Here is a 26,502-nt window from a genome sequence, read left to right as displayed (position 1 = left end):
TAACAAAGTTACATGCTAAGAGTTATTTTGCTGTGACCAGGAAAAATATCCTTTGTGAGAGTTGATAGACGATTAATACTGAGCGATCGCTGGGTGAAAAGATGAATTGATTGTAATATGAATTCAGCTTCAAGTTAATTCTTAAATGATCCAAATATTTATAATTATAAAGAGTTATGATTAATTATTCATATTTCCCTTTTGAGATAATTTGCTACAGAATGCAGTCTTTGAATTGGGACAAAGCAGATAATACCCATAATGCACTGTGAGTGTCACACGCCGAATAATTCCCGTGTCTGACCAGAAGATGGCGTCCACAGCTGAATCATCCATCCATCCATTTTCCAAACCGCTGGTCCAATGTGGCTATCATACAGGTATAAATTCATTTTTAATTGATTATTAAATTGTTTAATTAAGGTTTATACACCCTGGTGAAAAAAAAAAAAATGCTAAGTATACTTGCAGCCAGACTAATTTAGTATACTTTAAGTGTGTTAATGATTAGTTAACTTGAAGTGTGCTATTTTGAAACAACTAATTTTGTACAAAGTATATTTTAGTTGTAATTAAATTGTAGTAAAGCATAACTTTAAGTGTATTTAGTAAACTTTAGTGTGCTAAACTGGCCTATATGCCTGTGTAGGGACTAATTACATGCTTGATTAGTGATATAAAGCGTACTTTAAATTATTTGTGTTACAAGTACATTACAAATTCATTGCGAGTGTCTTCAAAACTTACAAGCAATATACCATAAGTGTATTATATTTGAGTAAAAAGTATATGCTCAGTAATACCTGTGGCTTATTCCAAATACTACAAATTCCACACTTTGTCTTCAATAACAAATGCACATTAATAAACAAATAATACTTAGCTATACTTTGTTCAAAATACTATTGTATACTATAATGTATTTTTAAAATATTATTTCAATTCATTGTTACAATGATCATTTTCAGCACTATACCTAAAATATATTTCTAATAAAGTGCAAATAAATACACTTTTAAAAATAAACAGAATTTTCACTTCAAATATATTTTTAGAAAATATAACAAAGTAGAATTATTTTAAAGTGTGTTGAAAGTTGTATTGTGAAAATAGGTAAAAGCGTGATGCTAATATACTTTTAATATATTTAAAGATAGTAAAATGTTATAGTATATTGGCAGAGTACTACTGAAAAAGGGAATATATTTCAAATACAATAAAATATACTTTTTTTCCACTAGGGCATAGTTTCTGTTATGATGTGGCAGGAATGAAGCAGAGAGAGAATCCATATGCAAGCGTTATTTTAATAAAACAAACAGGAAATCCAGGCAAACAACAGAACACGGAACTCAGGACAGGAACATGGAAACACGACCGACAAACAACAACTGAAGCACAGAGGTTTAAATACAAATGCAAACAAGATAACAAGGGGGCGTGGTAAATAAGAAACACCTGGGAAGACTAATAAACAAGAAAAACTACAAAGGACTACAAAACATGGCACAAGACAGGAAATAACAAAAATCCACACAAGACAAGGGGAACACATGACAGGAATCATGACAGTTTCCATGACAGAGTTCTAGATAAATCTTTTCTTTACTATTGGAGCTGCCAGGTTGTTAAGCTTCAAATGATTTTTAAACAGCAAGCACAAACTATGCAAACACCTGCGCACTCAGTGTCTGAATTCACTCACTCGCATCCTTATACAAATTTTTTTTTTAAATACACTGATAGCTGATGATACTCAGTTTTATTTGTCTTTATTACACCGCTTTCTTAAAGTAAGTAAGAGTTTCCTCGCTCCTCCGTCCTCCAGCCCATGACCCGATCGACCTCAGCCATCTTGAAGGAGATCTCAATTCTCCAATTGCACCGCGAGGAGGCGAGACACGAGGAGTGAGGAAGCTTCCAGAGGAGTCATGAGCGCACACAGGTGTATCCTTCCCTCGCTTCCTAAGGGGTGGAGCAAAGACACGAGGAAAAGACACGAGGATGCACAAATAAGAAATGAGAAGCACTCCTGAGAGACTCCGTTATCAATTCTATTTACTGTAAAATTGATAATCTTCACAAATGAACAACATTTTTATTTATTTTATTCTGAAGCGTAAATACAATCGGCAGAAGTAAAAAGCTAACCTTTTTAAAAAATTTTAACTATGTATTTGATTACACTTTCTTACCAGGTTCTTCAAAATCAATCAAAACAATGTATACAATCATAGATGATTCACAAATAATAACAATAATTTAGAAAACATTATGCGATAAAATTTCATATTGGAGCCTGTACTCCGTCGATTCTTGCACCCAACAACACAACAAGATGACATTTAATAACAATAATAATGATTTAAGCTCCTTATTATGTAGCCGAATCTGTGCTGGTTTGTAATGGCCGCCTCCAGTTTTCCGTTTGTTTTGCCACCAGCTAACGCTGTGACGTAATTGTGATGTCGGTGCAAAAGGGGTCTATAAAAAGAGGGAAGCTGGGGAGGAAAATAAGACGCCTGTGCTTGCGGCGATAGCGGAGGCAGCCGTGCGCTAGAGTCTGATGGTGGGGCTGCAGGCCATGGACAGGGGAGAGGGACAGTGACCCGATAAGGAACAAGCTGTGACGGCTGATTCTGTCCCACTAGCGGAGGCATACTTTTCATAGAGGAAGGCATGCATCAAGGGATGTTGTTATTGCCAAATGAGCCGCAGGCCTGGGGAAAGCTGCAGTGTGTGGCTGGGCAGAGGGAAGAGGAGAGTGGGGCCTTGCAGCAGTGCAATCTGGGGTGCGGCCCAGACTTGCTGAAGGCCCACTGCCGCAGCCCGATGCTCAAAGAAGGCCCGGTATGATTCTTCATTAATGTTGATTAAACTGGAGACGATTCCTCTGTTCTTCTCATAATGAACGGCAACCTCTGCAATAAAAATATAAGAGCATTAGAACAAATTAGTGAAGGGAAACCAAGGCTTTCTGAAGCGTTTGAAGCTTTCATCAAATTGTGCCGATAAAGCAAAGCGCCAATTTTTTCAAACCAGCTGTTGGACGATGGAACCTGAAGTGCTTCATTAAAACAGTTCATTACAATCAGATTAGATGAACACTGCAATAATATTACATTATATTCATATTCTGAGGAAATTATTGATGCAAGATGACGGCAGTTGTGTTTGTATGAAAAGCAGTGTGATATGAGAGACATAAGACATAAATAAGAGCCGGTTTCAGTTCAGATGAGCGCTCTGATTTACAGTGTTGCCATTGATGATGGTGAATATTAGGAAATTAGGAAAACAGAAGTTTTTAATAAATAATTGAGGTTTATTTTATTGTCTTAATATTCTTTTGTATTCTTTGTTTCCATGCTGAGAATTAATTGTATAATAATAGTTGGACAATAAGAGGATTATAATTAATTTTACAACTTTGTCTTTCATTTGTTTTTGTTTTTTCATCTGTTCATTCGGGGTTGTTACTGAACTATTAGCATTTATAATAATATATATTTGTGGTGTGTTGCAGCCTTTAGGTCTGAAGCAAAACAAGCATGTCTGCTGACATGAGGATGAGAAAGTATTTTAATTTGAGTAAACTATGCCTTTAAGTGTTTTACTTCATTGACTACACTCTCAGAAAAAAAGGTACAAAAGCTGTCACTGTGGCGGTACGTTTTCAAAAGGTACACCTTTGTACCTAAAGAGCGCATATTAGTCCCTCAAAGGTACATATTAGTTCCACTAGATTGTTAATAGTAAAGGAGTAAACGAGTGAGATTTTGGACACAATCTGCATCAATGTTAACATTTCACAACAGACGGGAGCAGAAGCAAAATTTTCACTTTTCACCTTTCCACAATGGAATCTGTTAATAGATAAAACCTTTTCATCTATTACAATTCTGGGAATAAATCAATAAATAAAGTATGACTAAATGTATGAGTAAAGACATGAAAATGTTTAAAGACTACTTTCACTCAGTCTGTATCAGCTGTGGGTAATACTTGCCTCCTGGTCGTTCTTTTCTACAGTTCCAGTAAATCACTGCAACACCCCCCAGCACCAGCAGCCCCAGCCCCACACATATCAGTACTATATAGTCTGAGCCCAGACCTGTAACGAACAAAGAAAGATGCAGGTTAGATAGTCCCTGAAAAACCTGAGGTCTAAAAATGCCATGTGTGCACTGCATATTTACATTGAGCGCTCTTGACACTTCAGGCTCTCGGAGCAACTCTTCGTTTGTTTTGAAGGCTGCTCAAAGGGCCTGCCTGCATCTACAGTGCTATGCATAAGTTTAGACACCCATGCTAAAGTTGACTAAAAAGAGGAATAAAAAATCATCTTTTGGAAATTTACCTTAATGCCTTAATTAAAAAAAATTAGGAAAAATCCAACCAAAGCAGAGGTTATCCCACTGTGCATTGCAAAAGACAATGAAATAGTCTTGTCATACAGCAAGGAATGCCTTATCGGGGCTCAAGCCCCCTCCACCAGTTGTATGGCTTCCTCTTGGGCTTGGGCGAATGGGATGTCTACTCAGGACATTTGTATAGCAGCAGGCTGGTCTTCACCAAATACTTTTGCCAGATTCTATAATTTGGATGTTCAGCCTTCTTCATAACTGTTGCATAATGTAGCAGTGTTCAAGTTATTTATGAATCCCGCCATCACTGCCTTGATGTCCCTAACCCGCTCACATTGCTATCATTGATATATCAGCACTGGTGTTTCCGCTGCTCACATTATTGTAATTTCTTACAATAGCGCCAGCATCTTCCCCTTGTGTTAGGCACTCATGGCATGGCCAGCATCTTCAATGTAACAAGATATGATTTATACGGTCCCCAAATCATCAGCTACTGATGTAATGTCGAGTGGAGCAAACTTGAAAGGGATCGTCATGATGCCATGCTACTCAGCTTAGAGCCTTTTGTGAACTTCACTTTGCTTCAGTCTAAATATTCTGAGGCAATGACATTCAGCACTGTCTTACATAGCCACGGAGTCAGCCGCCATTTCATTCGTTGAACGCCATTGGCCAGTGTACCTAAACTCTGATTCAATAAGACTCATCAGTTACTGATGCAGTGTCTCGTTCCCTCATCTCAGGGAACAGAGGTTAGATATTAGAGACCAAGATTAAGGACTGTAACAAACATAACATACTGTTCGGAGTGGATACAGTGTTAGCCTTATCAGCACATGAAAAATAGAAGCAGTTTATGTCTAACAATAGTCATATTTTAAATATTTTACAACTAGTTTGACATTTTCCAAAGTTTCTCTGATCCTTAAATTTAAACAGGTCATTCCCGCTGCTGTGGTTGCTGCATACTGTACCTGAACATGGTGGACAGAGTTCATTGATGTTGAGTTGTTCAGTCTGGTTGCTGACTGAACTGTTCACCACACAGCTGTAGTTGTTGATATCCTGATCATTCAGCTCCTGAAGCAGAAAACTGCTGCTGTTCAGACCAAAGACAGGGATGGAGGAGATTAAACGGTTTCCTTCGTACCAGGACAGAGTCGCCTGTGTCACATCCATCACTGAACACTGCAGGACACATTTTGAGCACGATGATCTTTCCGAGTCTTTGACGATCTTGGGAATGGGTAGAGGAGCTGGAGAATAAAAAGATATACCGGCATTATTGAGAGAAGGTTTCAACATGAAATAAGGCAGATGTCTATAGCAATGAATTTGAATGAAGGGTTTAATAATGAACTGTAATAGAAAAATAGCAGTCGACCAATGCAATATTTTCCAATAAGAAATTCTGATATCAATAAAAAAAACATAGGCTGGTTAATACAACATGCAATATTAACTTATACTCAATATTTACTCACTAAATTTTTTTTAGAATAAAATGGTTAGATTATCCATTGTCTTTAGATTCTGAAACTGACACACGGGACATCTAACACTTCAGTTCATCAGTCAAGGGGGCATCAGTAATCAGTTGATTTTCTCAAAATTGGCAATTATCAGACAATTAAATGACCAGGACTGTTTTTACCAAAAGGTGTGGTTAGAAGCACATTTTCTTATGACATGTAGCTTTTGAACGAAATCTGCAAACTAACCTATCTCAGGGATGGGCAACTTCGGTCCTGGAGATCCACTGTCCAACAGAGTTCAGCTCCAACCCTGATCAAACACTCCTGAACCTGCTAATCAAGGGCTTCAGGATTACTAGAAAGCTATAGGCAGGCGAGTTTCTATCAGGGTTGAGCTGAACTCTGCAGGACAGTGACCAGGACTGAAGTTGCCCATCCTTGAGCTCTATCCTTCATGCCATTTATACACAAATGTCATTGCACATCTTGTAGTTTGTCACGAGAATCAAGAGCTGTTTTTGAAGAGTGTGTGTGTGGATGAAGTCTAGTAACCTAGGCAACACTGGAGTACGACATAAAATAATCCGCAAGGAATCAAACATTTAGAAATAAAGCAAAACAACAGTGAACAAAAATAGCAAAGTAGACCTCAGATACCATGCTTGTTATTTACAGCAATAATCTGACATGAATTCGATCTCAAACCGATTAATTATCATAAGTTATACTTTTGTGACGTCATGAACATCAGTTCTATCTATATTATTGAACTAATTTGGTTTGAACACATATGTGTGACAAAGTTAATGCAGTTTTGAGAAACAGACATAACTAGCTATGGTTAATTTTTATTTCTCCAATAATACTTTTTTTTTCAAGATATTAAATGAATTCATTTTTTTGGACAGCGCTGCCATCCATAAGTACAGCATCTTTTAAAGTGAATGCATGTTTGTATGTTTCCTCTGCCATTCTACAATGTCAGATGACAACAATTTAGAAAAAAGATAAACAAATTAAAAGTTAAATAAATGAGCATATTGTAGGATTTACTCACCAAAAACGCTAACATTGAATTCCTTCTGAGCCAACTTTTTAGATTTGTTGATGATCTGTAGGTTGTAAAGTCCAGCATGTTCAGTGCTGATATTACTGATGGTCAGAGATCCAGTCTGATTGTCTATCTGTATTGTATCTCTGAATGAATAAATTTGACATGATGGAGTCTCATTGGGGTCTTGCCTACATTGGGCTATTATACTGCCCTGAGGTCCAAACCTCCAAATGATCTGATGATATTCTTGTACACCAGTGGGTAGAGTTACAGGCTGTCCCTCCACCGGCGTCACTTCTTCTGTCCTAACAAACACACCTGCAAAACACAGTCAATAAAAGCTGAGATTAAATATCCGTACAAAAACATGTTCTCAAGGGTTAGATGTTTTACATGAGCAAACTAAAGAAAGTATATGAATTTTTAAATCAAATCAAATCAAATCAAATCAAGTATATTTGTATAGCGCTTTTCACAATACAGATTGTATCAAAGCAGCTTCACAGTATTAAATTAAAATAAAATAATACAACAAAGTTTGTTTCTAGTGGAATTTATTGATTGATAGAATAAAATTAAATATCCCCAAAATATCCCCAACTGAGCAAGCCAAAGGCAACAGTGGCAAGGAACCGAAAAAACTCCATCAAGTGACCTAATGGTGTCCTAAAACTCCATCAAGTGACCTAATGGAGAAAAAAAAAAACCTTGGGAGAACCCAGGCTCAGTCGGGGGCCAGTTCTCCTCTGGCATTTATGAACTAGAGGCCGGATTGTAGTTTGAACTGTGAGATTAACAATATTATATGAATGTGAATGCCTGGCCGAAAAGATGCGTCTTTAATCTAGTTTTAAACTGGGAGAGCGAGTCCGAGCAACGAACAGTATCAGGAAGACTATTCCAGAGTTTCGGAGCCAAATGTGAAAATGCTCTCCCTCCTTTGGTTGATCTGGATATCCTAGGTATGACCAAAAGCGTCGAATTTATTGTTCTTAAAGAGCGCGATGGATTATAGGGCGATAGAAGATCCGTTAAAAAGACTGGAGCTAAGCCGTTTAGGGCTTTATAAGTCAGTAGCAATGCCTTATAATTAATACGGAACTTTATAGGTAGCCAATGTAGTGATGATAAAATCGGTGTTATATGATCATATTTTCTTGATCTAGTAAGAACTCTAGCAGCTGCATTTTGGACTAACTGTAGCTTGTTTAATGAGGACGCAGGACAACCGGCTAATAGAGCATTACAGTAATCTAGTCTCGAGGTCATGAATGCATGAACTAACTTTTCTGCATCAGAAACTGATAGCATATTACGTAGCTTAGCAATGTTTCTAAGGTGGAAAAAGGCTGTTTTTGTAACATACGAAATATGATTTTCAAAAGACAGGTTACAATCGAGTATAACACCCAGGTCTTTTACTGTAGAGGATAAAGTAACAGGACATCCTACGATGTCAAAATTGTATTGTGAGAGGTTCTGTGGGCGGTTTTTTGAACCGATAAGTATTACCTCTGTCTTGTCTGGATTTAATAAAAGAAAATTACGCGTCATCCAATCTTTTATATCTTTAACACACTCTGTCAATTTGGATAATTTAGCGTTTTCATCCGGCCGTGATGAAATATATATTTGAGTGTCATCAGCATAACAATGGAAACTAATTCCATGTTTCCTTATAATATTTCCAAGTGGCATCATATATATTGAGAATAATAGAGGGCCTAACACAGATCCCTGCGGCACTCCATAGTTTACTGGAATTATGATCGATTTTTCTCCATTTAAATAGACAAAATGGTAGCGGTCAGATAAGTATGATCTAAACCAGCTTAATGCTTGTCCTTGAACACCAGTATAATTTTGTAGTCGATCTAAGAGTATTGTATGATCTATAGTATCGAACACAGCACTTAGATCGAGTAAAACTAGTATTGAGATACAGCCTTGGTCAGAAGCTAGAAGTAAATCATTTGTAATTTTAACGAGCGCAGTTTCAGTGCTATGATGCGGCCTGAATCCTGACTGAAACTTTTCATAGATATCATTTTCTTGCAAGAAAGAGCCCAGTTGAGTGGACACAACTTTTTCTAGTATTTTAGACATAAAAGGTAGATTTGAAATGGGTCTATAATTTGCTAGATTATTATGATCTAATTGTGGTTTCTTAATGAGAGGTTTTATAACTGCCAGTTTAAATGTTCTTGGAACATGACCTAAAGATAAAGACGAGTTAATAATATTGAGGAGAGGCTCTTCCACTACAGGTAACACTTCCTTCAGTAGTTTAGTTGGTATAGGATCTAATAAACATGTTGTTGTTTTAGATGAAGTGATAAGTTTATTTAACTCTTTTTGTTCTATAGTTGTAAAGCACTGTAATTGTTCTTGCGGGGGGATAATTGAGGCTGAATTATAAGGTGCGATTGAGGATTGAACGTTTACAATTGTGGTTCTGATGTTTTCTATTTTCTCAGTGAAGAAGTTCATGAAATCATTACTACTAAACTGTAACGGGATATTTTGTTCGGGTGATGTCTGTTTATTTGTTAGTCTAGCCACGGTGTTAAATAAAAACCTAGGATTGTTTTGGTTGTTTTCTATTAGTTTACGGAGGTGCTCAGCCCTGGCCGCTTTTAGGGCCTTTTTATAACGTGACATACTGTCTTTCCACGCGATTCTAAAGACCTCTAAATTAGTTTGTTTCCATTTACGCTCTAAATTACGGGTTTCTCTCTTTAGAACATGCGTAGTATTATTGTACCATGGTGCTTTAATTTTCTCTCTGACCTTTTTTAATCTAACGGGTGCAACAACATCCAATGTTCTAGAGAGAATGGTGCTCATAGTGCTAGTTAGTTCTTCTAGTTCATCTGTTTGTTTGGGTTCAGGCAGCAGCTGAGACAGATTAGATAAGCAATTTGAGAAATTATCTATGGTGGATGGAAGGATTGTTCTGCCTGGTCGATAACGCGGCGCCGCATGACATATTACAGCAGTACGTAATATGCAAGTTACCAAGTAATGGTCAGTGACATCATCACTTTGTGGAATGATATCTATATCGGTTGGATCGGTTCCATATGATATAATTAAATCGAGTGTGTGATTAAGACGATGAGTTGGTCCGGTGACGTTTTGCTTGACCCCAAAGGAATTTAATAAATCTATAAACGCAGCTCCTAACGCATCATTTGAATTATCTACGTGTATGTTAAAATCTCCAACAATTAATGCTTTATCTATATTGACCAATAGATCTAAGAGAAAATCTGCAAACTCTTTTAGGAAATCAGCGTATGGCCCAGGCGGTCTATATACGGTAACCAAGGCTAGAGATAATATGGATTTTTTTCTAACATCTAAGAGCGTAACATTTAGTACAAGTATTTCAAACGAAATAAACTTATAACCCGTTTTCTGAGTAACATTGAGAATATCTCTATAGACCGCTGCAACACCGCCGCCACGACCAATCAGACGGGGCTCATGCTTATAGGAGTATCCTGCTGGGGTAGACTCATTCAGACCGAAATAATCATTTGGTTTAAGCCAAGTTTCAGTAAGGCAAAGTACATCGAAGCTATTATCTGTGACTATTTAATTTACAATAACTGCCTTAGGTGTGAGTGATCTAATGTTTAGAAGACCTAGCTTTAAAAATTGTTTTTGTTTACTAATAGCAACATTTTCTGTTTTAATAACAATTAGATTTTTCCTAGATCCTGCAGTAGAATTATTATTTGATCTCACTAAACGAGGAATAGACACAGTTTCTATGCAATGTACTACACTAGTATTTATATCATTTAAATTGGTGCAGGAGAGACTATGATTTGGACTTTTGGTTACTAGTCATTTAATGGTATTTAACATTTTGGAGATGTTATCCGACAGAAGATCCACTCCGAATCTGCTTGGGTGTAAGCCATCGGCACGGAAAAGCCTAGGACGCTCCCAAAACAGATTCCAATTATTTACAAAGAGCAGTTTCTGCTCATTGCACCATGACATTAACCATTCATTTAGCGCGAATAGTCTACTAAACTTTTCATGTCCTAGTCGGTACGTGGGAAGTGGTCCTGACACTATGATCGTTGTTTCAGGCGATGTGCTGCGTACCGTATCGATCAGATTCCTGAAGTCTTTCTTCAGAACCTCTGTCTGGCGCAGCCTGATGTCGGCCCCTCCCGCGTGCAAGACCACAGTTCCGACGCGCTCGTCATCGTTCAGAATCTCGGGTACGCGAGCAGTGATTTCAGAAACACGATCACCAGGAAAGCAGTGACTAAGCACCTTACTTTTACCTAACGTAGCGTGGACGTGCCGAACGATGGAATCGCCGATGATCACAGCATCGCGTTCGGTTTCGCGAAGTGGGGAGAAGCGGTTTTGTGTGGATAACTCGGAAACCGGGAGGGGCGGAGAGAGTCTTGGTCTAGACCTGACTCGCGTCTTCTGCTGCGGAACCATCCAGGCTTCGTGGTGGCGTGTTGGAGCCGGAGTGAACGAGACCATGGCTGATCGCGACCTCGGCGCTCGGGCTCGGGACCGATGCTGAGTCTTCTTGGTCTAGACCTGACCCTGTCGCGTCTTCCGCTGCGGAACCATCCAGGCTTCGTGGTGGCGTGTTGAACGAGACCATGGCTGATCGCAACCTCGGCGCATGGGACCGATGTTGAGAAACGCACGGAGTAGACGAGGTCGGAGTCAGCGGGTTAGTAACGTTAATTACTGATTTGTGTGCATCGGCGCGTGATGTTTCAAGAGCTAAACGCCGGTCTATCAGCTCGGCTTGTCTCACTAAAAGGTCGTGGATCTGTTTCTCAACAGCTTCCAGCTCAGACTGCAACGCGTGCAGCTCAAATGTATCTTCACCTGCACCAAGAGGTAGACTACTTACATCTGATATATTCGCCATGTTTGTTGAGTGTGGAGAAGACGCGTTCAGCCGTGATCCACGGACGTAACCTATAAGAGTATCCGGCGTTGGATCACTAATAGGCTAGAGACGCGTCTGCTCAACAGTCCGCGTTGTAACTATGAAGTTTGAGCAGTAGTGCTTCTCAGTGAGGAAAAGTAGAAAATGTTCGTTGTAAGTGAGTTTAAAGGGAAAAATCAAGAATTATAAATCAAATCGATAGAGCTCCAAAGACAACAACGCGTTCAGACGCGACGCGACGCATGCGCATTCGAATACCGGAGTATCAACATTGCATGTAAATGTAAAACTGTTTGACATTTAAAATGTACGCACTTTCGGTATCTTCATAGTCTGAAACAGTGTAATTTAATTATGATTATGGTACAAACCGTACAATGATAGACAATAAATAAGTAAAATAAATACATTAAATACACAAAATATCTACTAAAGAATTTGACATTTTTACGCATTAATGGAAAACAATTTAATTGAATCTTTCATGTGTGATGATGCACTTATTGTTTTAATAATTATTTAAATGGTCACACTTTTTATAAGGTCTTTAGCTACTATGTACTTCAAAATAGTAATTGTTAGGTACAATGTACTTAATGTGTTGATGTTGTATTGTAAAACACTTGTGCTGCTGTTGAGGTGGATACGGGTAAGGTTAGGTTTGGTAGGTTTAATGGGATGTTAACGGGTAAGTGAAGGGTCAGTTAATTACAGTTGTAATTAGAGAAATTTATTACAGCTGTAATTACATGCAGGTATTTTAATAAAGTACTACAATATACAACAATAAGTACATTATCAAACAATTAATTTAAATGTTATTGCATAGTTTAGTTAAATGCACTTAATATAAAGTGGGACGAATTAAACAGCTAATTTAAACAATACATGGCTTCACACAATTTAGAGAAAAACTTTATCTCTCAAGAAAATAAACACTTAAAGTCCCTTTGTGGTGAAAATTAAGTTTTTAATGTTTTTTTTTTATGTCTATGTGTTTTATGTCTAAGGAACACGCCGACTTTTTGGGACTTTAGCTTATTCACTGTATCCCCCAGAGTTAGATAAGTCCATACATGCCCTTTTCATCTCCATGCGTGCCGTAACTCTGTCTCACGCACCCACCGTTAGCCTAGCTTAGCACAAAGACTGGAGGTAAACGGCTCCAGCTAGCATACTGCTCCCAATAAGTGACACAATAACGCCAACATTTTCCTATTTACATGTTGTGAGTTGTATAGTCACAGCGTGTGTACAAATAACAAGGTCACATGAGTAATTTTCTAACCGTATACATACTGGGAAGATTACTTTTGTTGAGATTAAAAAGTATTGCGAAGGCCATGCGCAGGTTTTGAGTGTCATGTCCTTCGGTTGTGAACTGAGACTGACCAAGGGGGTAATCCAGCACCCGGAAAGCGTACCTTCCCCGAGGGCCGCCATTGGTTAGCAGACCATCACCTGCTGTTAGCATTCCATTGATTTTGGCATCACTTTGACAGCGAATAACTTTTACATCTGAGGCATTTAAAGACTCTATTTGTCCATTGTTTATTTCTAAAGAAACACGAAAATGTATAAAAGGCTCCATTACCTTGTATCTTACGTTATGGCCCCCTAGGTAAAAATAGGCTAATGATTGCGTCATAACCACGCGACTCTCTGTCGCACAGTAGAGAAATTACCGCATAGACAGGAGGAGAAGCTGGTGGGCAATCGGATGGACGTGGAGGCATAAAGTCCGATAAAGTCAAGGGAGAAGCCCATAGAGAGTCATAAAGTTGCTCCTCATGGACAGCTCCTACTCGAGATTCGAGATTCAGACGGGAATGAATCAGATTTCTCTTTGCACAGCTACTAGAAGACTTAAAACTGTCAGACAGGTTGCTCACGTCACATCTACGTTGTCAAGCTCAGTTTGAGTCTGCACAGTACGCTCAGCCATCAGGAAGTGAGTGCTTCTAAAGGCTCGGTTATACTCCAGTTTGGACACGTACACGGACAGGTGTGGACAGCGTGGACGCGGACTACTTGTATTTTGTCTGCTGAGTTCTGCTCTGGTGAACGTGTTCCACACATGCGCAGTAGATCGGTTTGCACTGTTTTAGCCTAGTTTTAGCCTAATAAAAAATGGGAGGCACACGGATGTCCGCAAGGAGCCTCTGCACTAGGGCTTGCATAGACTAGTCGAGTAGTCGATAGATCAACTACTTCAACCACTAGTCGACGCTGTCGGAAACAATCGACTACTCGAGCGTCCATTAACCATAAATGAATTAAAAATGGCGAACGTCACCAACAGACACCACACGTCAGATGTGTGGAAGTATTTCATCAAGGATGACAAAAATATTGTAATTGGCAGACTCTGCAAGAGGCCGTTCACATATTGCGTCTAAAAACGTGTGGAAAGCGCGCGCGGCCGTGCCGCTGTCTCCTACAAGCGCTTGCGCTTCCGTGGCGTCTGTCGTTGCTATGCAACCAAACTGCGCTCTCCATGATGACGACGAAGTATCATTCAGCAAAGGATTAATTTATTTCTAGCCCTTGCATTAGCTTTACTACTAGATATATTTCTGGAGATGAGAAGGAAAAACCCGCCTGGAAAAAAAGCGCACCACGTTGCTTTCATTATAAGCGCGCTCGCCGCGGCCGTGCGCCTACATTTGAAATAACGACCTTGAGCGCGGAAAAGACGCGATATGTGACGGCCCCTAGAAGCAGACGTCTGAAATGAAAGGCAAGAACGTCTATTTATTTGGCTTTAGACAGTTACATGAAAATTTTAAAATGAAATGTCATAATTATGTTTTGAGAGTTTACTTATGTAATTGTTGCATTAGGCTATGAATTAATAAATGTTTATTGATAAGATCTAGCTATTTCATGTCTTTTTATTTACAGTAGCATGAACCACGAGTAGTCGAGTAACTCAAGTATTGTTTTGATAAGAAATCGACTAGCAGAAATCAGTAGTCGTGCAACCCCTACTCCGCACACACCCTCCGATGACGATTTTTACGTCACGCGGACCCTCGCGCACTCGCGGATGCGGAAAGTATAACACTAGCTTAATTGACTTCACTTTTCTCCATTGAAATCTATGGGGTCGCTGTGTCCATATCTTATACTGTCTATGAGACCGACTGAGACTGAAACAGAGGGTGAGCTCTTTTGAATGTTCAGCATGGAACCAGACAAGAAAAGAGGCCATTCAGAAGCCTGGCAGCATTTTCAGGTCGTATTAACTATTAACATATATTATAAACTAATTATTAATATTATTATTATTTGTAATAAGAATATGATTTTAAAATAATATATAAATATAAGAATTACTTGTAATATACATAAATATGTACATGTGTAGTTTAATGCATATTCAAATATCTTAAATAATAATCCTACATAATATGAAGAAAAAAAAACTACTTAAATTAATTCATGCGGCCTCCTTCTGTAGGTTGAGTGCCTAATTTGTTCTCAACAGCATTTTTATAATAACAACACATCCTCAATGTTGAGACATTTTAGACATAAACATGAAAACATCTTCTGGAAGTAGACCAAAAGCTACTAGCAACCACGGTATAAGTCTTCTGATCAGTCATTTATTTGTTTGTCAATTGCTGTCTTTATAATGAGGTAGGCTATCTTAAATAGTGCATAGTTATGTAATACTTCACTTATATTTTAAATAGTTCACTGTATTGCAGGAATCAGAAAACAAATGATCGATGGGGCCTTGGTCAACATGATTGTAAAAGATTGCCAACCATTTTCAATTGTTGAAGATGCTGGCTTTAAGGAGTTTGTAGGAATGTTGGATCCAACCTACATTATTCCATCCCACCAGTCATTAAAGAATATGGTTGAGGAAAAATACAAGGAGGGCAAAGAGAAGGCAAAAGAAGAGGTGAAAAAGGCCTGTAAGCCTCACATTCATTATGTGGACATATGGCTGCATATCTGGCAGTGACATGCCATTTTATAAATTAAAATGATCCGTTTTTTTTATCAGTATTTTACATCTTGTGAAAAGGGGCATGTCACCTTTAAAACTAAAGGCTGCTGCAGCCAGTCAAATGCACAGACTGGAATGTGTTGCAATCATACAAGCAGCCCAAAACACCCCATCAACACCCTCTCAAATACCCTCATCACAACCAGAGCCAACAGGAGCCAGATGCAACCCACTCAGATACTGTTTGTTCTGTTGAGTGTGTGTCTATATGTTTTATTACTTTTGGCATGGATCACGAATGTAGCTACTGTATAGAAATACATTGAATTCCATTAAACGTTTATTGTATTATTCTATCCTTTTGCAGGCAAAGGTCTGTGGGATCTACTGGACGGTCATGTTATGGAAACCAGAAAATTAAAAAAAGCTGTCATATGGTCATGTTACAATGTACCCCACCAATGGCATTCTTTCGGGGTAGCTATATCAAGAAAAAAGTATACTGTATTAATAAAACAAAGCCTGAAAAACGCGTTAGGTGTGATCGGGGCAATAAGCGCATCACATTCTTTGAAGGCATGACGTTCTGGGCAGCTGTGAAGTGAAAACAAAGAGGCTATTTTGTCAGTTCTCTGAGAGATCGCGGCCAGCGCTGTAACACCAGCACCAGCTTGAAGAGGCGTTCTCCTGAAGAATCAGACTCGTTTTCTTCTTTTTAGAAGTTTAAACACTCTCAGATAAGATTGCAGAGCAGGAACAGTAGAACAGCTCAGCTCCGAAGTCCGAACCCGAAGCGAAGAGCAAAGACGCGACGCACCTACTGCTCATCTATGCTCGCGACGCGAGGCAGAGCAGCTTGTTGTGGGATGTGTCTCCAATGTGTTTAGTTTAGGACAGCTCTGTGTGTGTGTGAATGAGAGTGAGTGAGTGCGCGTGTCCGAGGCGCGCCCCTCCCCCGGTCTGATCCCCGCGAAGCAGCGGATGAGAGTGTGTGAGAGTGATACTGTGACCAGTGCAGGTAGTTAGCTAGTCTATGTGCAGTGTATTTCAGTGCAACCAGCAAAATAAAGCACCTAAATTCTTCGGCAAGACGGCCTCTTTGTTTTTATATGCTACCATCACACTAAACAGCGTGAAGTTTAGGGAGTTAACCCCGGGAGGAGAACTTCCGGCCCTGGAGAAGACGGATCTCCCCTGTGTCTCCCAACCACGGTTAGGAAACAGAAACAGGAAAGGTTAACAAGCTGATACAATATGGCATTGGCTCATTTTATTACACTCGAAGTATTGGTCTCTCAAAGCGATCTGAGAATCTGACAGCGATCTAAACTGTCCGTCTTGGCTGCACTTTTTTAATTCCTCCCCTCACTGCAGCCCGATATAGCCTAAACTCGGGCGATCGAGGCGCATCTCAAACTATAGCGGGCACTGTTCACGGGATATCACGCAGTTCTCCACATCAGCTGAATCCGCAAACTGTAGTCTATTTTTATGGAGCATGGTTTCATTCAGCCCCGTATCTAAAACATTAATGTGTCCACAGATTCCTCATTAACAAATAGACTCAAACAACTTCTATATTCAACAATGTCACAGATAACTAATCACTATTACACAACTAGTTTTTGTGTGATATTGCTCTACTTACACTCGGTAACGGTGTTTATATAGCTCGTGTCATTATTACATCACACCGAGCTCAAAGCGACAAAAACTCTAGCTACTCTTTTCACAGTGTAGGATAGTCTGTTCGATCTGAAAAGTTTAGTTCAGAAACTTGCGTCAGATTTAAAGCGTTCTGAACGTAAAGTGATAATTGTCGATGTTAACGCTCAAAAGAACTGATGCAAACACTTACAGTTAGTGAGGACTATGCCTATCCAAACGATACATCTGCTTCCCATGATGGTGTTTCTAACAGGAACGAGCTTCACTGATCTAGCGGATGAGGCGCGCTCGCGTTGCTTTAACGGACCGTCATTCTAGACAAACAGGTTTGTATGTACCAGCGGGAAATGAATTGAGTGCAGTCCTGACTCATCCTGCGCGTGTAGGTAACAGCAATACTTGACAATAACTTTTAGGCAATAGACAAAAAAGACTTATATAACTTTAATAACTTTTTTTCATTTTAAATCAACAATTAATATACCTACCATAGCCTACCATATTGTTGTTTTCAAGTAATTACTTTTTTCTTTAACCCTACAGCACAGTGTTCCCCTCGGGCAATGGAAAGTTTCCTTAAGCCCCATGTAAAGACAGTCAGATAAGGTGTGAGAGTCTCTATGAAGTAGGCTACTTCATTTTCTGACACGCTCTATTGTCACAGGAGCATATGGTGTGAGAAGAAGGCAAGATTGCTTTAGTAATCTTATTTAAAATGACATGAACTGTACATAAAAAAATATGTGTGTATGAAAGTGTAGAGAAGCCTTTATGAAGGTTTTAGGAAGTTTGGTAGTACTTTTCAAGGATGTCTTTGCTGACAATGTGTTTAGATGTTATCACATTATCACGGATTAGTGCACAATATGAGCTCTAAATATAGTTGTATTTATTTAAAACGCACGGAAAGAAAAGAAAAACACGCTTGAAAGAAAGTGGAAAATAACACAGGTAAGACAAATAAAATGATCCTACCCATTTAACTGTCAAAATGTTGGTCAGGCGAAGGTAACTGGTTTTATTCAAAATAAGTTATTTTAGGAAAAAATATTATTTGAATTATTGCACTTAAGGCTGATAGCAGCTCAAATAACAAAAAAAGTCAAGTGTAATATTGATTAGTGACGATCAAATGCACCTGACCGAGTGATGTCATTCATTAAGGTGAACAGCATGTGTCCATGGCAACGCTCAGATGTAGAACTGTTTGCCACACTGGCAGGAATGTTAACTGTCACTACAGCTACTAGGTGTCCTAAAAAAGCTTGAGACTAGACTAGCTTTAGGCCTACCTTTCCCCTATTGTTTTAGAATGAATGTTGGCCTATCTTTTTTTTTTTCTTTGTTTTTTTTTTTCTACAAGTTAAATGAATAAATAGATGCATACAAAATTGTCTTTTTACAGGTGTGTCAGGTGGGTGCAGCATCTCGGGAAAGGATCTTTGATGGGGACGAGCTCTCAGCGGCACTTGGATCACGCTGCAAACATGATGATCTTATAAAACATGATGCATTTCTGTGTCTGTTATCCCATAATCAACACTTTTGGATACAGGTGCTGTGTTTTTTGTTTGTTTTGTTTACATAATCTTGCTTTAACGGAGATTAATATAAGACATAATGTCAAACTGTTTAATTCCTGTTATATATTTATAGTCCAACCTTCCAATTTTTTATTTATTTCATATGTTGGTATTAATTCAGTGCTTATAATGCTAATACTTAAACTTAAACAAACTGACATGGTTTCTAGAGAGCAAAGGTTTTGTAAAAAAAAAAAAAAAGAGGAAGACTTAAAAACTCTGTAAAATAAACTGTTAAAAGGATTTGATGATCACTAGTCTTGATTGTATGTTGTTCTGTATTGTCATCATTCAGGTTGGATTTCAGCTATAATACGTTGTTGTTTTTTTGTTGGTTTTTTTTCGTTTATTTGTTTGTTTGTTTGTTTGTTTGTTTGTTTGTTAAACAAAGCAGCTGATATTGCCATATGACTGCCGAGTCGCTTTCACCCCCAAATGGCGGAAGCTAGGGGTGGCAATGGAACGTTCTTTCACTTCTTTGGGTGTGGTGATGGAGGATAAACTTGCTCTCGCGGGTTACCAGGAGCTTAACGACTTCACGAACCGTAACTATCACAATGTTAACAGAAAGTAAATAAAGTTAATAAAAGGTAGTTTTGACGTTTACTTGACTGACAGGACAGCTGTTTCAGTGGTTGCCTAGCAACTTAAAAAACGCAGCGCACTGCTCGTTCTGTGTGGGGAGCGCGGGACACAGCGTAACGCAGGGCTAGTTGTAATACACTTGTTTTAAACACTTCCACACATGCTGATGCTAGCATGACGAAGCTTGGTGTATTTAGTTGCCATATCAACACTATATAGAGAAAAAAAATGCGCCATTTATTTTATTTTTTTGAAGATATCCATAGACAATAATATTATTAAACATAGCAAAAGTAAATTTCTTACTTAAGTTAAATTTTCATCTCTATTTTTTGTGTTTATTTAAAATTAGACAAATCTGGTATTATTTTAATCTCCAATATGTTATTTAACGGTTGATATAGTTCTTTAATGCTTCGCTAACTAGCAGAAGACTGGTTTAAATCCCAGTTGTGCAGGCGGGGCATGTTGTCACACTGCATTACAATGTGCCCCAATTAGAGATATGCTATTATATTCTATACTTTTTTTTATTCTATTGAGAAAACATGAGAAAAAAATGTCAATAAAGACAGAGTCAATACTCAGAAATTACTAATTATTAATATGATTTGAATGTTGTATAACTGCTGTGCCTCTCGAACCTGAAAAACGCGTTAGGTGTGATCGGGGCAATAAGCGCATCACATTCTTTGAAGGCATAACGTTCTGGGCAGCTGTGAAGTGAAAACAAATATTTTGTCAGCTCTCTGTGAGATCACGGCTAGCGCTGTAACACCAGCACCAGCTTGAAGAGGCGTTCTCCTGAAGAATCAGACTCGTTTTCTTCTTTTTAGAAGTTTAAACACTCTCAGATAAGATTGCAGAGCAGGAACAGTAGGACAGCTCAGCTCCGAAGTCCGAACCCGAAGCGAAGAGCAAAGACGCGACGCACCTACTGCTCATCTATGCTCGCGACGCGAGGCAGAGCAGCTGATACAATATGGCATTGGCTCATTTTATTACACTCGAAGTATTGGTCTCTCAAAGCGATCTGAGAATCTGACTGCGATCTAAACTGTCCGTCTTGGCTGCACTTTTTTCATTCCTCCCCTCACTGCAGCCCGATATAGCCTAAACTCGGGCGAGGCGAGGCGCATCTCAAACTATAGCGGGCACTGTTCACGGGATATCACGCAGTTCTCCACATCAGCTGAATCCGCAAACTGTAGTCTATTTTTATGGAGCATGGTTTCATTCAGCCCCGTATCTAAAACATTAATGTGTCCACAGATTCCTCATTAACAAATAGACTCAAACAACTTCTATATTCAACAATGTCACAGATCACTAATCACTATTACACATTTTTACTAGTTTTTGTGTGATATTGCTCTACTTACACTCGGTAACGGTGTTTATATAGCTCGTGTCATTATTACATCACAATGAGCTCAAAGCGAAGAAAACTCTACTCCTTTCACAGTGTAGGATAGTCTGTTTGATCTGAAAAGTTTAGTTCAGAAACTTGAGTCAGATTTAAAGCGGTCTGAACGTAAAGTGATAATTGTCGATGTTAACGCTCAAAATAACTGATGCACACACTTACAGTTAGTGAGGACTATGCCTATCCAAACGATACATCTGCTTCCCATGATGGTGTTTCTCGATCTTCACTGATCCAGCGGATGAGGCGCGCTCGCGTTGCTTTAACGGACCGTCATCATTCTAGATAAACAGGTTTTAGGTATGTACCAGCGGGAAAGGTATTGAGTGCAGTCCTGACTCATCCTGCGCGTGTAGGTAAAAGCAATAGCCTACTTGACAATAACTTTCAGGCAATAGACAAAAAAAGACTTTAATAACTTTTTTTCATTTTAAATCAACAATTAATATACCTACCATAGCCTACCATACTTGTTGTTTTCAAGTAATTACTTTTTTCTTTAACCCTACAGCACAGTGTTGCCCTCGAGCAATGGAAAGTTTCCTTAAGCCCCATATTAAGTACATGTTCTTTAAATGATTGCAACCAATTAAAACGGTCAAAAAAGATCAAAGACAGTCAGATAAGGTGTGAGAGTCTCTATGAAGTACTTCCTTTTCTGACACGCTCTATTGTCACAGGAGCATATGGTGTGAGAAGAGGGCAAGATTGCTTTAGTAATCTTATTTAAAATGACATGAACTGTACATAAAAAAATATGTGTGTATGAAAGTGTAGAGAAGCCTTTATGAAGGTTTTAGGAAGTTTGTGATAAGGGGTAGTACTTTTCAAGGATGTCTTTGCTGACAATGTGTTTAGACGTTATCACATTATCACGGATTAGTGCACAATATGAGCTCTAAATATAGTTGTATTTATTTAAAATGCACTGAAAGAAAAGAAAAACACGCCTGAAAGAAAGTGGAAAATAACACAGGTAAGACAAATAAAATGATCCTACCCATTTAACTGTCAAACTGTTGGTCAGGCGAAGGTAACTGGTTTTATTCAAAATAAGTTATTTTAGGAAAAAATATTATTTTAATTATTGCACTTAAGGCTGATAGCAGCTCAAATAACAAAAAAAGTCAAGTGTAATATTGATTAGTGACAATCAAATGCACCTGACCGAGTGATGTCATTCATTAAGGTGAACAGCATGTGTCCATGGCAACGCTCAGATGTAGAACTGTTTGCCACACTGGCAGGAATGTTAACTGTCACTACAGCTAAAGAGTATTGAAGCCTAGAGGTAAATGCTAATACTTATACTTGAACACAAACTGACATGTTTTCTAGAGAGCAAAGGTTTTGTGAAAAAAAAAAAGAGGAAGACTTAAAAACAAACTCTGTAAAATAAACTGTTTGATGATCACTAGTCTAGTGATTGTACTGTATGTTATTCTGTGTTGTCATCATTCAGGTTGGATTTCAGCTTTAATATAGTTTTTTTTTTATTATTATTTTTTTTAAACAGAGCAGCTGATATTGCCATATAGCGACAGCAAAAAAGCTAGTGGACTGCCGAGTCGCTTTCACCCCAAAATGGCGGAAGCGTAGGGGTGGCAATGGAACGTTCTTTCACTTCTTTGGGTGTGGTGAAGAGCTGAGTCCCAGCTTAGGATCCCAGCAATCCGATTGGTTCAAAGCACATTTTATGGTTAATCGCTTTAGTACCTGGTTACAAATCAGACAAAATCACTTTAGTACTGAAAGTGCATAGGCACCTCTTGAAATCATTGGTGTTATTATTATTATTATTAGGGGCCAAGCACTGAAAGTGCGGAGGCACCTCTTGAAATTGTAGGCGTTCTTCTTCCGTATGGGAGTCTATGGCAACCTATAGAACCGTTTGTGGGAAAGTTATGAAATTTGGCACACTGATTGAGGACAGTCTGAACAGTCACCATAGCAAATGTGGAGTCTCTAACTCAATCCATCTAGCGCCACCAACTGTCCAAAGTTTCAGTCATGTTTATGTTAATAACTTTTGAACCGTAAAGGAAAGTTTCCCTTGATTACTTGGCTCAAGTCGATTCGAATGACGTTATTTTTTGTCATTGAAATCTTTCCGCCATTTTGAATTCTCTGAAAAACCTACTTTTTCGAACTTGTCCTAGACGGTTGCTCCAATTTTCAAGAAAATTTAAACCATATAATCTTCAGACCATGCCGACAAAAAGTTATGGAATTCAAGTTGATTCGTCAAATCTTTCTAGAATACCATGCAGTCGACTGATATACAAATTTTCCATATCGACCATTTTAGGCATCGGCCATTTTGAATTTTGTACCAAAATGCTGTACTTTATGAACGCATGAACGTATCATTACGAAACTTGTTATGGGTCATCAGTATGATGCTCAGAAGAAGCCTGAGAAGTTTCGAACCGGCGTCACCTAGTGGTTACAGTTGTGGTCAGAATTATTGGCACCCCTGGTTTGATATGATCAAAGATGGCTGTAAAAATAAATCTGCATTGTTTATTCTTTTGAGCTTTCATTAAAAAAAAACTCCAACCTTTTGTTGAAGTAAACAAATTGAAGGTGGGGGGTAAATCACATTATGAAATAAATGTTTTTCTCCAAAACACGTTGGCCATAATTATTGGCACCGTTTTAATAATTATTGCCTTTTTGTAACTTCCTTTTGGCAAGATAACAGCTCTGAGTTTTCTCCTTTGCCTGATAAGTTTGGAGAACACCTGACCAGACATCAGATACCATTCCTCCTTACAGAATCTCTCTAGATCCTTCAGGTTCCCAGCTATATGTTGGTGCTTCTTCTCTTCAGTTCAGCCCACTCATCTTTTATAGAGTTCAGGTCAGGGACTGGGATGGCCATGTCTGAAGCTTCCTTTTGTGCACAGTGACACATTTTTTTGTGTTGATTTTGATGTTTGTTTTGGATTGTTGTCCTGATGGAAGATCCAACCACGGCCCATTATACGATTTCTAGCAGAGGCCATCAGTTTTTGATTTTTTTTATCTGATGGTATTTGCTAGAATCCATGATACTATATATCTGAACAAGAAGTCCAGGACCTCCATCAAAGAAATAGTCCCACAACATATACAGTGAGGAAAATAAGTATTTGAACACCCTGCTATTTTGCAAGTTCTCCCACTTAGAAATCATGGAGGGGTCTGAAATTGTCATCGTAGGTGCATGTCCACTGTGAGAGACATAATCTAAAAAAAAAATCCAGAAATCACAATGTATGATTTTTTAACTATTTATTTGTATGATACAGCTGAAAATAAGTATTTGAACACCTGAGAAAATCAATGTTAATATTTGGTACAGTAGCCTTTGTTTGCAATTACAGAGGTCAAACGTTTCCTGTAGTTTTTCACCAGGTTTGCACACACTGCAGGAGGGATTTTGGCCCACTCCTCCACACAGATCTTCTCTAGATCAGTCAGGTTTCTGGGCTGTCGCTGAGAAACACGGAGTTTGAGCTCCCTCCAAAGATTCTCTATTGGGTTTAGGTCTGGAGACTGGCTAGGCCACGCCAGAACCTTGATATGCTTCTTACAGAGCCACTCCTTGGTTATCCTGGCTGTGTGCTTCGGGTCATTGTCATGTTGGAAGACCCAGCCACGACCCATCTTCAATGCTCTAACTGAGGGAAGGAGGTTGTTCCCCAAAATCTCGCAATACATGGCCCCGGTCATCCTCTCCTTAATATAGTGCAGTCGCCCTGTCCCATGTGCAGAAAAACACCCCCAAACCATGATGCTACCACCCCCATGCTTCACAGTAGGGATGGTGTTCTTGGGATGGTACTCATCATTCTTCTTCCTCCAAACACGTTTAGTGGATCTATGACCAAAAAGTTCTATTTTGGTCTCATCTGACCACATGACTTTCTCTCATGACTCCTCTGGATCATCCAAATGGTCATTGGCAAACTTAAGACGGGCCTTGACATGTGCTGGTTTAAGCAGGGGAACCTTCCGTGCCATGCATGATTTCAAACCATGACGTCTTAGTGTATTACCAACAGTAACCTTGGAAACGGTGGTCCCAGCTCTTTTCAGGTCATTGACCAGCTCCTCCCGTGTAGTTCTGGGCTGATTTCTCACCTTTCTTAGGATCATTGAGACCCCACGAGGTGAGATCTTGCATGGAGCCCCAGTCCGAGGGAGATTGACAGTCATGTTTAGCTTCTTCCATTTTCTAATGATTGCTCCAACAGTGGACCTTTTTTCACCAAGCTGCTTGGCAATTTTGTCTCTAGTGTCTTTGGACAGCTCTTTGGTCTTGGCCATGTTAGTAGTTGGATTCTTACTGATTGTATGGGGTGGACAGGTGTCTTTATGCAGCTAACGACCTCAAACAGGTGCATCTAATTTAGGATAATAAATGGAGTGGAGGTGGACATTTTAAAGGCAGACTAACAGGTCTTTGAGGGTCAGAATTCTAGCTAATAGACAGGTGTTCAAATACTTATTTGCAGCTGTATCATACAAATAAATAGTTAAAAAATCATATATTGTGATTTCTGTTTTTTTTTTTTTTTAGATTATGTCTCTCACAGTGGACATGCACCTACGATGACAATTTCAGACCCCTCCATGATTTACAAGTGGGAGAACTTGCAAAATAGCAGGGTGTTCAAATACTTATGTTCCTCACTGTAAGATCCAGCAGTATATTCAACCGTAGGCATGGGGTTCTTTTTATCCCTCTTAGCACCAAACCCATCTAGTGTGTTTGCTGCCAAAAAGCTCTTTTTTTTAGTTTCATCTGACCACAGAACCTCATCCCATTTGAAGTTCCAATCGTGTCTGACCACTGAATATGCTGGAGTTTGTTTTTGGAGGAGCGAGGAGCTTTTTTCTTGAAAACCTCCCAAACAACATGTGGGGATGTAGGGGTTGTTTGATTTTTTTTAAGGATTTTTGACCCCAAGGCTCAACTAATCTCTGCAGTTCTCCATCTGGGATCCTTGGAGAGTCTTTGGCCACTCCTCCTCACCGTGCATTAAGACAATATAGACACACGTCCTCTTCCGGGCAGATTCAAAACATCTTTAGTTAATTGGAACTTCTTAATTTTTGGTGGAAAACCATTAATCTGATGGTGGAAATTGGGATTTTCAATGCTTTAGATATTTACTTACAGCCACTTTCTATTCTGTGAAGCTCAACAATCTTTTGCTGCACATCAGAACTATATTCTTTGGTTTTACTCATTGTGATGGATGATTAAGGGAATTTGGCCTTTGTGTTTCCTCATATTTAAACTCCTGTGAAACAAACAAGTCATAGCTAGACAATTTCATGTTTAGTCACTCTGGTGTGATAAAAAATGTAAATATTCATGAAAATATACTTCAGAGATGTTTTACTCATTTTACTCATATTTTTTATTTTACTTCAATGAAAGG

At 38.8% G+C, this 26,502-nt stretch overlaps 1 protein-coding gene across 1 annotated transcript; it reads right to left on the bottom strand.

The window, feature by feature from the left end:
* Positions 1–2,697: 2,697 nt before the first annotated feature.
* Positions 2,698–13,284, bottom strand: LOC311085844 (natural killer cell receptor 2B4-like; the record flags this gene model as incomplete). Its single annotated transcript, XM_084118464.1, has 5 exons — positions 2,698–2,921; positions 4,010–4,114; positions 5,345–5,626; positions 6,903–7,217; positions 13,266–13,284. The coding sequence occupies 5 exons, from the start codon at positions 13,282–13,284 to the stop codon at positions 2,698–2,700; spliced, it is 945 nt and encodes a 314-aa protein (XP_083974590.1).
* Positions 13,285–26,502: the final 13,218 nt, after the last annotated feature.

Source organism: Abramis brama (assembly GCF_963993115.1).
Source record: "Abramis brama genome assembly, chromosome: 6".
Taxonomy (NCBI): Eukaryota; Metazoa; Chordata; class Actinopteri; order Cypriniformes; family Leuciscidae; genus Abramis; species Abramis brama.
Note: the sequence above shows the minus strand (reverse complement) of the source record. Positions and strands in the feature narration are given on the sequence as shown.